This window comes from Tasmannia lanceolata, unplaced genomic scaffold, assembly GCF_043159265.1.
Source record: "Tasmannia lanceolata isolate RefF3 unplaced genomic scaffold, GAP_Taslan_0.1 ptg000007l, whole genome shotgun sequence".
Taxonomy (NCBI): Eukaryota; Viridiplantae; Streptophyta; class Magnoliopsida; order Canellales; family Winteraceae; genus Tasmannia; species Tasmannia lanceolata.
This window is the reverse complement of record NW_027518684.1, coordinates 4,596,633-4,609,691: the sequence shown is the minus strand read 5'-3', so window position 1 is coordinate 4,609,691 and position 13,059 is coordinate 4,596,633. Positions and strand designations below refer to the sequence as shown.

Sequence of the window (13,059 nt, the reverse complement as noted above, 5' to 3'; positions counted from 1 at the left end):
ACCAACCGCACGCATATGGTGGGGCCCACTATGTTACACCTCATAATGTGATGGGCGGGCCCAACATTTTTTAACCATGTCTAGCATGGTTGGGGCCCACCATTTTATACCTTACGTTTTGATGTAGTGGCCCCACCACTGAAACCCATGCATAAGGTGCAGCCCACTATTTTACACCTCGTGTTCTTTATATGGGATGATGCCAAAATCTATAATATATACTATTTCTTGGGAAATGTTATCCACACTACTGTATTTTGCTGAGTGCACTCCTCACTTTATTAAAAGTACGGTATGGCCCGCACCATAGGATGATCCAAACCGTCCATTAGATGGGCCACAACCTAAATAGGTTGTGCCCCAAAAATCATTTCCATAGGTTGATCCTAACCCTCCGATCTATTGAAGGTTAGGATCAACCCTCTAACATTCAGATTGGAGGGTTAGGATTAACATGTTGATCCAAACCGTCCATTTATCAATATATATTTAAGCTTTCCCGTGATGAAATGGTTCTAGTTACTTCTTTTCACGTGTAATCAATGAGATTTTATATGATGTGAAACTCATATTTTTACTGCCCAAACCATACGTTGATCCAAACCGTCCATTTGTTGGATCACAACGTAAATTTGTAGTGCCCAAAAATCATTTCCACAGGATGATCCTAACCCTATGATATAACAAAGGGCTAGGATCATCCTGTGGAGATGAATTTTGGGCCACTACATATTTACGTTGTACCGCAACAAATGGACGGTTTGGTGTGGGACGTACCATACTTTTTTGAAAAATATTTATACAGCCCCACATCATATAAAATCTCGTAATCTAATCTAATCTAATCTAATCTAATTCTAACTACTATATATAATGGCAAAATCTTGGGTTATTTTCTTCCACCCTTTGCCAAAAATTCCATCTATATCCCAGTTGTATTATGCCTATTCTCATGAATAAGACGTTATGATATTACCTACTTTCTTTAGGATAAAATCGTAATCTACATCTACATATATAAAGGCAAAATCTTGGGTTATTTTCTTCCACCCTTTGCCAAAAATTACATCTATATCCCACTTGTATTATGCCTATTCTCTTGAATAAGACGTATGGGATTACCTACTTTTTTTACGGTAAAATCGTAATCTACATACGAAAAGTACCGACATGGGAACCTATGACAATTACGGAAAAAAAATACCAAGAAGAGGTAAAGACATATGACAATGACGGAAGAACTACGTGATATTACTCATGCAGGACACTTGCAAAATATTGACGGATTCCGGACACCTTAAGTGGAACAACAATTATGGAAACATCTATCAATTGGAGGGCTAGGATCAACCTATGGAGATGGTTTTATGGGCACAACCGATTAATGTTGTGTTCCATCACATGGACGATTTGGATCAACCTATAACCCTCTATAGATCGGAGGGTTCGGATCAACCTATGGAAATTTTTTTGGGGCACCACTTATGTAGGCAGTGGCCCATCTAATGGACAGTTTGGATCATCCTATGGTACAGACCATACCGTACATTTTAATAAAGTGAGGAGTGCGATCATCAAAATACGGTGAGTAGTGCCATTATAAAATATGGTAGTAAGGACATTAGCACTATATATAATTTGAAACCATCGTTGTTACTTGGATGTTCCCACGCGGGTCGGGTTCAACTTGAATTTGGGTTAGGTTGGGTTAAGCTTTTTCGCAAATCGGGGGGAGGGGTTGGGAAAAATCAACCTGAAACCCGAATTTGGGTTCCATCTGAAGAAATTCTGTATGTGTTTTTCTTTTTCAACCTTGAAATAGTCTCCACAATCCACAATAGACGGTTTAGATAATCCTATGGTGCGGGCCATGCCGTACTTTAATAAAGTGAGGAGTGTGATCATCAAGATATAGTAGTGCGGATAACATTTCCCTTTGTTAATTGGTAGTCCCTGTTTGGTTTGGATTTTGAGAACCAATTGTGAGTTACAAACTGATTATTGATGACTGGTCGGGTTGGGATGTCGGGCAACCCGACCCGACCCGAAACCTGAATTTGGGTTCCATTTGAAGAAGTTCTGCATATGTGTTTTTCTTTTTCAACATTGAAATAGTCTCCACTGTTCAGAATAAATGGTTTGGATAATCCTATGGTGCTGGCCATACCGTACTTTACTAAAGTGAGGAGTGTGATCATAGTAGTGCGGATAATATTTCCCTTTGTTAATTGTTAGTCCCTGTTTGGTTTGGATTTTGAGAACCGATTGTGAGTTACAAACTGATTATTGGTGCCTCACTATTGCTTCTCAAAATCCAAAACAACCCGGCTTGAGTTCAGGTGGTCAACAATTGATACCATATCTCAGTGACATAGATTTATTGACATAAATGCAGTCCAATCTCTGCCAAAGGGGATAAAAAATCGGTCAATGCATTGGCAATGAATGATTGTGAAACTCTACTTTCTGGCAAAACTAAGAAGATATATTTTATAGTTTACATTTACTTTCTTCTTAATTTGTCATCTTCGTATTAACACATCATTTAGTTATTTAGTGACATGCCAATGTATGTCTCTTAGTCTACTCTTTTTTCTTTTGAAAATTTTCCTTTTATTTATTTATACGCCAATACTTATATTTTCTCTTCAATTTATTTCTTTTTCTTTTATTTATATGCATCCATCTAAGAAATAAGCTCTCAATTTGCCATTTCAAAAAAAAAGCTCTCAACTTTATTCTAGGTTAATTAATATAAATTTCCTTTGAGAAGTCTTTTTAATCACATTGTCTTAGGGTTTACTTATGCTAAATGTTTGTAGCAATTTACATGCCAAATGGTAGGTTTTACAGCTATTTTTAGGCCATTACTGCATTTTTACTAGTCAAGTAACAAAAGCAAAAAGTTCTGAAAAAGTATCTTTTTCAAACTTTTCCCAGAAAATTCGTGCAATGAACAAGTTCGGGAGAAATAAGTGAAAAAGAATAAGGGCATTTTGGTCTTTATACAAAAGAAGGTGTCGGACTTCATTTTAGTCCCCTCACCGCCGGGCGGAAATATTGAAGACACGACGGCAATACCCAAGGCCGGCCCTCGTGCGCACCCGGCGCACGATAAGCTAATGACACTGCCTATAAATATCTTTCCTATTTTCTCCCTGCCCCTCTTATCCTTTGTCCACTGTTAAAACTTTTTTCTTCTTCTCTGCCATGGCCTCTGCATCTTCTCTTCAAATTACAACTCCCTCTCTTATACAGGTCATGGGTTTTACTTCTCCACTCTCATACATCTCCCCATCACTAATTTTCACTAATTTGTGGCTCTGATATAAATATATTCTTACCTTTTTTCAGGGTAATTTCAAACCTGATGTCTCAATTTCGAGTAGCCCATTTATGTTTTCTCGGATTACAACTTTCCAGACAAATTACTCTCACATATTGTCCTCGAATTCTCTGTGTTCAAGACGGGTCCCTATTAAGGAATTTTCAAGAACTCCTATGAGATGTAGGAGAATGGTCTGCACCAACTCTCTTTCACCAGTAAGTGCTTACTATGATAATTTGCTTCTGCTAATTATGTCTATACGAAATTTGATTCAATTTGTTGTGTCCAAAGGAAACCAAGTTCATTTACAACAGAACAAACCAAACCAAGTAAGACCCATATGATTATTTGCTTTTGCTACATTTGTGTTGCATGCCTAGCCCACTTAGAGTGGAATAAATTAGTTTGGATTTTGCTTTATAGTTGTTTGGTATAGGTGGGAGTCTTAGAGATAAGGGTTACACTATTTTGATTGGCTTGGGTAAGTGGCTTCCAAGTAGGTTTTCTATTTGTTATAAATAACATGTAAGTAGCCTTTTTCAAAAGAATGGAGAAATTTATCCTGGAAATTGTGTTTTTGCACACAAAAAAGGACTGACTCTTTCCTCGCAGTGGGTGGAGAGGCTCATCTTACTCTAATAAGATCAATCATGTTGCGAACCGATTCAGGTTCATAACAAATTTTTTTATATCGAACACAATTGGATAGTGCAAAAAAGAAATCATTGTCTATTGGAACAGAAAAAACAAAACCTAGAAGGCCCGTATGATCTTATTAGATGTATTAGTAGTTGTGTTGTTACAGTATTATTTTCTTGTTTAGACAAGAGAGGCATAACAAAAATTACTGAATTGTGAGTTTGTGTTTGACTTTGGCAAACTTTCATTGTTACCTAAAGAGATGTTTAATCCTGCGTTCGCTTGCATATGGCTCCGGCAGGGTTGAGGACAATGGAGTAGAAAAGATAATGGTGCAATGACACTGGATGATCTTTTTAGGCTTGATTGATTATGAGGGCGAGGTTGCCCACCTAGGGAATGTGGGTGGGGTTGGAGGTGAAGCTTGGCTTCCCGTCATGAATTACATAGAGACAACGAAGAGGAGAAAGAGTCTTCTTAGGGTCTAATCGGATCCGATCGTGCACTAGTAAATGAAAAAGTAAATAATAAAACCAAGGCACAAGATGAACACCAAGATTTTACATGGTTTGGCCAGTATTCCTATATCCACGGGCGAGAACACGATCTACACTATGAGAAAACAATATTACAAAGATTACAATGGATTAACACAAAACCCACCTCAACCAAGACCGTACCCAATAGAAATCTGAGGAAAACCCACAAGATAAAACCCGGGAAATCCTCCAAGAGAAAACCCCAAGAAAAATCCCTTTCTTCTTCTCTCTTTCTCTTTCTCTTTCTCTTTCATTCTCTCTTACCTCATGCCCAAGCCTCTCATGCCGCCACCCACACAAAGCCTCCTCCCACACCTTAGCCGTAGGTGAGGGGGGCTTTTATATTTAGGTTTTCCAAAACCTAAAACATGAGTGGTTTCTCACTTAAATTGGAAACAAGATACCTTTCCCAACATATCCCTATGATTGAAGCCATTTATTCTCACCTAAGGGAAAAATACCATATAAGTTCTACTTATCTACTCACCCTAAGAGGGTAGAAAGTCCCTGTATCGTACTTTTAGGGTTTACGCTGTCTGATATACCCCTATGCCTTAAGCCATGGGTTTGATATACCCCTATGTCTGAAGCCATTTTTTCTCACCTAAGGGAAAAGTACCATATAAGTTCTACTTATCTAGTCTACCCTACGAAGGTAGAAGGTCCCTGGAATCGTACTTTTTTTCTAATTTCTATCAACATATCTCTAGCAAAGTCCCTTCTACTCACACATCTGATGTGGGTCTAGGAGGTTCATGTTCTCCCAAGGCACCAGTCTTCTTGATGCCCCTTCTTTAGAGGTTTTAGAACACATGGAATTGGAATGACTTCCTTCATATTTCAATCTCTTACTCCAGAAAACCAAAGATCATTCCTCTCTTTTGCAAGGAGAATCATAAAGAGAATTGTTAGTATGGTGCCCTTAGATGGCCATTGATATGTGGTGTATGCCTTCATATTTACTTTTCTTGTTAATTTATGGAATACATTGTGGATTTTATGGGAGTTGGGTCTCTCCTTCAATGTATTAAGAACACGACCTCTTCTGATGGATCAAAGCTTGTAAGACCTCTTTTAGAGTCTTTTGGATTTCTCCTTGAATTGCACCGTAACATGCCAACATTAGAATTAAAGACTAAGAAAATAAAAGAACAGAAAAGCAGCCAGCATATTTCCTTGTCCACTTGATCCTGATTGCTGACTTTATTATAGTTTGAATCATTATGATTCTCTTATGCATGGAGAATCATAAAGAGAATTCTATTATAATAAGCATGGGATCTAGATTGCTGATTGTGTTATAGTTGTGAGTGGGGACTTACTGGTAAAATCACAATAGCTGATACCTGATTTTCTTTTTTATTTCCAATTGGCTTTAATTTCCTAATATTCACATATTTGGTTTTACCATTTTTTCAAGGGAGATGATCCCCCCCCCCCCCCCCCCCTCCCCGTAGGAGGGATGCGCCCCCCTTTAACGTGAATTGTTGGCAACTTTAACGCTTTTTTGACGTCAAATCATGTTAAAAGGGGGGCGCATCTTTGTGGGGGGGGGCGGTGGGGTGGTGAAAAATCGCTGCCCTTTTTTCAAACATATTTTAAACCACGCATTGTTGCTTATTATGTCAATTTATTCCATTAATTCTTGGTGATGTTTTTTTGTTTAGTTAATTGCTTTTTCTTTGCTATTCAGGGTCTAGAGGTGCAAGCAGAAGTAACAACAAAGTGCTTCTTTGATATAGAAGTTGGAGGTGAGCCTATTGGCAGGATTGTAATGGGCCTCTTTGGAGATGTTGTTCCAAGGACTGTTGAGAACTTCCGTGCCTTGTGTACAGGCAAGCCTTTTTTCTACATTTCTTCATTTTCATTTTTCAATAAGCATGTATATGTGGTAGGGGTATATATTGGTTTGATTCCCATGGTTTTATGCATGCAGGTGAGAAAGGAATTGGCTATAAGGGATGCTCTTTGCACCGAATTATTAAGGATTTTATGATCCAGGGTGGGGACTTTCAAGCAGGAAATGTGAGTTTTTGTTCTCTAATGTATTTTAATTTGCAATGTTTAGTGGAGTTCTCCTGTGGGAGTTTTATTTTTTTTTTAAATTGGTGGCAATTTATTACTAAAGAAATCAGTGATCACTATTATTGTAGAGTTTGACCAATACAAAGAGATGGTCTTGACACTCCTTTAGTAAGAACTTGGCTACCTCATTACCCTCACACAAAATATGGCTAAAGATATCCTCCATCTAACGAAACTTATTCAATATCTCATTGATAGAGCAAATCTGATCTCCGTGTAGCTTGGTTCCTCTTTTAATGACTACAAGGTGGTATTAAGAAAGTTGTCTTCCAAAATTAGTTGAACCAAGTAAATTTTATACGGTATCTTTAACTCTTCAACGAGCACTTGAGCTGGGGTTCATTTGATTCGTTGATTCTGATAAGGACAAAAAAGGCTGTTTTGATTTCCCTTTTGTTGTCGTTGAACAACACTGTTATGTCGGCAACCCAAGATTGCCACTCGATCTTCCATCAAAGTTGAGTTTGGGACAGACTTGCAGCAGTTATTTCCATTTCTGACAATGCTATTTTTACTTCTTTTTTTTTAAATTTTGAATGGCAACAATTTCATTTGTGCTTCGTCCTCCTTTTTTCACAAACTTCCAAAAAGCTCTTCATTTGTCCGAGACTTCTTTCTTTCATTTCATCGAAAAGGTGTAATGTACTCCTTCCCTAGCTAAGGGTCCACTAAAGCATTTTCCCAGAGAAAAATCGAGCAAAAGATACCTCTAAAGTCTCTGGCTAACTCCACTTATGTAGAATGCCCATCAATTTCCAAAGACAGGGCTTGTTTAGAGGCCAAATGATAGCATTACCAACTCTTAGGAAAATTTATCCTTCCAAAAATTTAACTCCTAAAGATCTACTTCCGTCAAGTTAGGTGGACGGTTAATAGAGAGGCGGACTGGCTCACCTGGTTAGGGGTGGATCATGCTAATTTAGAGGGTTTTTTTTTTTTTTTAATTCTTCCCCCTTAGTCTGGTTGCTCTTTGTGTAGTTGTTCTTGTTTGTTCCTTTTTATTGTTGTTCGAATTGACCAGCTCAGTCGCTCCTTCTGAGTTAATAAAATTTACATTATTAAAAAAAGAAGAATGTACTTATAGTGTTAGCTGAATTTGGTGCAACCAGAGTTATTCTTACTCTGAGTAACGTTGTGTTTTATGTGGCTACAGGGAACTGGTGGAGTGAGTATCTATGGTTCCAAGTTTGAAGATGAAAATTTCAGCTGTAAGTATATGTTCCCCCATAAAAACCACTATGCTTGGCTGGAAGTACCTGCTGAGAACCAACACAGGGCTTTTTAGCTGCATTTGATCAACTCTGGCTACCTTTCAAGCCTTAGAGCTTTTGTCATTTGATTTTGTCTAGGATTTCATTTCTGTTTCTTCAAGAAATGGTCTTTATGTAACTGAAATGTTTGCCTGTGACTACTTTGCAACGCAACAAAATAATTTCTTTCTCAACAACTAAGGGGCCATTTGGATATCAATATTTTAAAATCTTGGATTTCCTCAAAATCCTGGATGGGAGACAAGAGAAGGAGACCGTCCGTCATTTTCTGATTTCTCTCCCCTCTTTTCGTCGAGCGAGAGAGTAATAGGAGATCGACCCGTGTTTCCAGGCTTTAGAAATCTCAGGATGGGGGAGAGGTTTCTAAAACCTGGATTTCTTAAAATCCAGGATAATGGATTGTAAAATCCAGAATTTTACACCGCTTTAAAACTAAAACCTGGATTCTAAAATCCACATATCCAAACAGCCTCTAAAGCTCTTATTTCTAGGGTATCAAGGGTTTTTTCTAGCCAAATCTCTTATGTTCAGGAGGGACTGACGAAGTTAAATTTGTAACTTGTGCAACCAAGTCCATGGAAATTCGTCAACTTCTCATGTGTAAAAAAAATATCTTTCCGAGTTTTTTTTTTTTTTCAATAGAAATAACTCGCTTGGTCAATGTTTTCCATAATTTATTTGGTTAGGAGGACCACCAATTGATTCCACTAACATCTTTGTTGTGGTTTCTTTTGTTTGCAGTGAACCACATTGGACCTGGAGTATTGAGCATGGCTAATGCAGGTCCCAATACCAATGGCAGCCAATTTTTCATATGCACTGTAAAGGTATGCTAAATGCTTTTTATGACACTTACTTTTTCCTTATGTTGTGGGCAAGATTTCACACACCCTTTTGGTGACATGAATTATTTAAGTTATATATCTTCAACTCATCAAAACCACCTTAAGAGTCTGTCAACATGCAATCCTGCCCATTTCTGGTGGAAGAAACACTAATGGGAAGGAATGGCCATTCAAATCATAACATGTCTTCAACATTTCAATCATTTGCAGTATTTTTATTTTAAAAGGATAGCTTTTGACATTGTCTATTGTTATTTTTACTTTTTAACTATCAAAATGGACATCTAAATGTGTACAAAAAGTTTTTCTGTTCACACAAGATGACAAGAATAATTTTGTGATATTTTGGATATAGAAAAGGAGCTTTAGAAAGGTCATCATCCATTTAATGGTTTTTAAGTTAGCATGACCTAACCCACTGTGCCAAGTGTAAGAGCATTCGACATTGAAAACAGAGAAGGAAGCACTTGAGATTTCATTACCAATAGAATCCATTACATTGAGACTAAAAAGATCATCATACAAATAACCTTTTCCAACCCATATTAAAAAAAAGAGCTTTAGATATTGTGTATTTTTGTATCTCAAGGACCAAAAACTCAATACATAAAAGGCCTAGAGTGCAGAAAATAGCATTTCCACTGCAATTCCACTCATAGCTAAGTGTGAATAATAACGTCGTTCTGCATTATTGCATGCATGTGAAGCAGACCCCGTGGTTGGATAAGCGTCATGTTGTGTTTGGACAAGTCATAGAGGGAATGGATGTTGTGCGGAAGCTGGAATCCCAAGAAACAAGCAGATCAGACACACCCCGATTTCCCTGCAGGATTGTAAACTGTGGAGAGCTGCGTATGGATAGCTGATTGGCTATCTCTTATCTGACCTTCGGTTCATCTTGTGTTGTTTCGTTTATTTGATAATTTTGTCTCAGCTAATAATTCTCTTCGGCCTAAACTTTCATAGCTGCCAAGATACATGGTTTTTAGGTGGTAGAGAAATCATGGAAGAGAGACACTAAGCATGCATTTTTCTGTTCCCTTTAGGTGGGCATGTGTATCATCATCATGTGTATCATCCTCTCTTTGAGACATGTAGCATTGAAAGTAACACATTTATCAATATACTTCCATTACTTAAGATATGTTCTCTCTGCTTTCATTACTTTCAAGTTATGTTCTCTATTTTCCTTGTTTTTTTCGGAATAGAGAGAAAGAAAATGAGGGATGCAACACCAGAACTTTCCAGGAGGTCACCTATCCTGTAACTTTCAAGATATGTTTTCTTTAATGCAGATTAGGTGGTGTAGCGACTAGTAAGGAGAGAATCTGATAGATATGTGTTGGTAGATCAGTCATGAATCTCTCTCTTCTCGTGAATTATAAAAACTTAAATCGTATTGAGAATCAGAATCGGGTATATTTTATTATGTTTTATCGTAAGTTGGTATCGTAAATTGATAAGACTTTTGAGATATTGTTTTACAAAGTGGAAAGGCGAGTGTTATATTTCTAATGAATTGTTCCATTTTCGAGTTTTTTCATTAGCATTCTCTCGAGGAAAGTCTTGATCAAACAGGTTGAAGCTTATGCTTTGGATTCCTAGTTTCTGCATCAGTAGATAAACTTGTTTGATCAAATTATGTGTACCAAATGTCTCTTGCTATGATCTCATGATTCTGCAAGCTTGTTGCCACCGTAAGAGTATACTTTTCCATCCATCCACTTTATTTTGAAATCTTTAAATAATATTATTCAAGTAACTTATTTTCAGTCTACCCTTTTCTTTTCTTTTTGAATGGTAACAGAATTCATTAAAAGAAGACTGAGAAGGTCCCCCTTACAGTACAAAGACACACATACAAGCCACGAAAGACAGTTACAACCCCGTAATATTCAATTAGGGCGGAAGAAAATCAAAAAGCTCTAAAACCTGCTTTGAAACTCCATCTTTTGCCAACTTATCTGTCATAGCGTTAGCAGATCTTCTCACATGCTGGTATAATACCGAAAGCCCTTCTGAGAGATATTTTATCTCATCAAAGAAATGAAGAAATCTCCACGGAGGACTCACAGGGCCCCTAAGCCATCTTATAACATTAAGCGAGTCACCCTCCACAATGCAACTGCCTAATCTATCCCTTTCCAAACTCAGAATGCCTTGGTGAACTGCTCTTACCTCTGCTTCACTCGAATCTACTGTTCCGATTGGACCAGAAAAAGCCTTAATGACCTCACCGACACAGTCTCTCAGAACGCCACCGATCCCAGCACGGCCAGGATTACCCAAGCTGGAGCCATCGAAATTTAATTTTACTAGCCCCTCAGGGGGAGGGCGCCAGACCTGAGTAGTTACATTAATATTCTCCTTACTATTACATACTACTCCCCATCCCTCCCACAGATCAAAGGCCGAAACAAACTGGAAAAGCAGAAGAGGCCGAGCCCAAGAGATAGTTAGTGCAATGGCCTTGATGAATAAAAAATAAGAAGATTTAGCTTTACCTTCAAATACTCTATTATTCCTTTCAATCCACAGAACCCATAATATGGCCATCAATGAAAGCCACCATAAAGTCTTTCCTTTTTTCCCCCATGGATTACATGGCCATCCTGCAAATAATTCTTTAAGAGATGAGGGAAAAACCCAATTCATTCCAAACCTTTCCAGAATCCTTCCCCATACCTCACGAGCTACTTTGCAGTGGATGAATATGTGATCTACCTACTCCCCTGATTCGATACACAGAGCACAATGGTCGATAATCAGCATATTCCTCTTTCTCAGAAAGTCCACCGTTTGGATCCTGTTGCCTAACGCTGACCAGCCAAAGAAACAAACTCTTGGAGGAGCCTTTATTTTCCACACCCTTGCTGCCAATGGATTTTCCTCGTAAGTCATCAAACTATTATAGAAAGAATTGACTGAAAAGCATCCAGACGAATTTAAAACCCAAAGCCGTCTATCCACCCCTGTTAAGCTGATGTAATTCTGATCAAGGACCTGAAAGAAATTGAGCACCGAAGGCAATTCTCTATCAAAGAAACTCCTCCTAAAGAGAGGTTTCCAAATAACTTTACCAGCTATTCTCTCATAACAATCTTTCATTAATGTTGACTTATCATCAGCAACTAAAAATAGGTCAGGGAATAAAACTTTTAAGGGGGAACTAGAGCACCACCGCATGGACCAAAAGGAGATCTTGTCGCCAGAATACACTCTGTATCTAACACCTCGATCAAAATTGGAGTTTAGACAGAGAATATCCCTCCAAATTGTCACCCTAGGTTTACACAAGCTATTCAGAGAAACCCAGTTACCTGGAGCAACACCATATTTCCCTGATATTACTTTAGCCCATAGTCTCGCTTTTTCCTCCCCAAACCTCCACAGCCATTTTCCTATTAAGGCTTGATTAATCTACTTGATCCTTCTGACACCGAGGCCTCCTCCTTGGACTGGCTTGCAGATATTTTCCCAACTAACTAAAGCCAAAGAACTCTTCTTCTCCGATCCCCCCCCACAGAAATCTTCTCTGAATCTGTTCAATACGCTTAACAACATTCACAGGACATTTAAATAACGATAACTGATAAATGGGAATATTGGCCAAAACTGCCTTAATCAAGGTTAATCTTCCTCCTTTAGAGACCAAATTCCTCTTCCAAGTATCTAGTCTTCTTTCGATTCTTTCCACAATGGGATCCCATGCACATTTGTGAGGTCGACCCATCCCCAAAGGCAATCCCAAATAAGATGAAGGCAGACTTTCCAATGAACAACCAATGATATTGGCTAGACTAGATGCTTCTGCCTCATCGATATTCACAGCATACAATCTTGATTTAGAGAAGTTTGATCTGAGCCCAATTACTAATTCATAACAACGGAGAATCGCCTTAAGGTTGAGAATCTTTAAGGCCTGGAGGGAGCTAAAAAGTAAAGTATCATCCGCAAATTGTAAATGCAATACCTCAATCCCATTCTGGCTGCATTTAACCCCTGAGATCAGACCCTCCGATCTACCTTTCAACAACAGCACGCTCTAGGCTTCAACTACAATTACAAATAGAAAGGGAGAGAGAGGATCCCCTTGGCGCAAGCCTCGTGAAGATTTGAAAAAACCTTTTGAAGAGCCATTAATAAGAACGGAAAAACAGGCTGAAGATAAACAGCTTCTAATCCACCCCCGCCACTTCACACCGAAACCCATCATTTCAAAAAAATAATCTAAACAGTGCCAATCCACTCTGTCATACGCTTTTTCCATATACAGCTTACAAATAACACCTTGCTCACCTGATTTTGCCATCCAATCCACCATTTCATTTGCCACCAGCGAGCAATCCAAA

The 13,059-nt window shown here is 38.3% G+C and overlaps 1 protein-coding gene across 1 annotated transcript; it reads left to right on the top strand.

Moving 5' to 3' along the window:
* The first annotated feature begins 3,102 nt into the window (after positions 1-3,102).
* ROC4 (rotamase CYP 4) lies at positions 3,103-9,847 on the top strand. Its single transcript, XM_077384636.1, has 7 exons — positions 3,103-3,258; positions 3,355-3,543; positions 6,200-6,341; positions 6,443-6,531; positions 7,745-7,799; positions 8,604-8,689; positions 9,418-9,847. The coding sequence occupies exons 1-7, from the start codon at positions 3,211-3,213 to the stop codon at positions 9,571-9,573; spliced, it is 765 nt and encodes a 254-aa protein (XP_077240751.1). The 5' UTR covers positions 3,103-3,210; the 3' UTR covers positions 9,574-9,847.
* Positions 9,848-13,059: the final 3,212 nt, after the last annotated feature.

Bases quoted from the DNA above. Each gene is read 5' to 3' on its own strand.
- ROC4 (XM_077384636.1), top strand. From the start codon at position 3,211: ATGGCCTCTGCATCTTCTCTTCAAATTACAACTCCCTCTCTTATACAG. The intron at 3,544-6,199 runs GTAAGTGCTTAC...TTTGCTATTCAG, and splicing joins GCACCAACTCTCTTTCACCA to GGTCTAGAGGTGCAAGCAGA. The intron at 8,690-9,417 runs GTATGCTAAATG...CATGTGAAGCAG, and splicing joins TTTTCATATGCACTGTAAAG to ACCCCGTGGTTGGATAAGCG.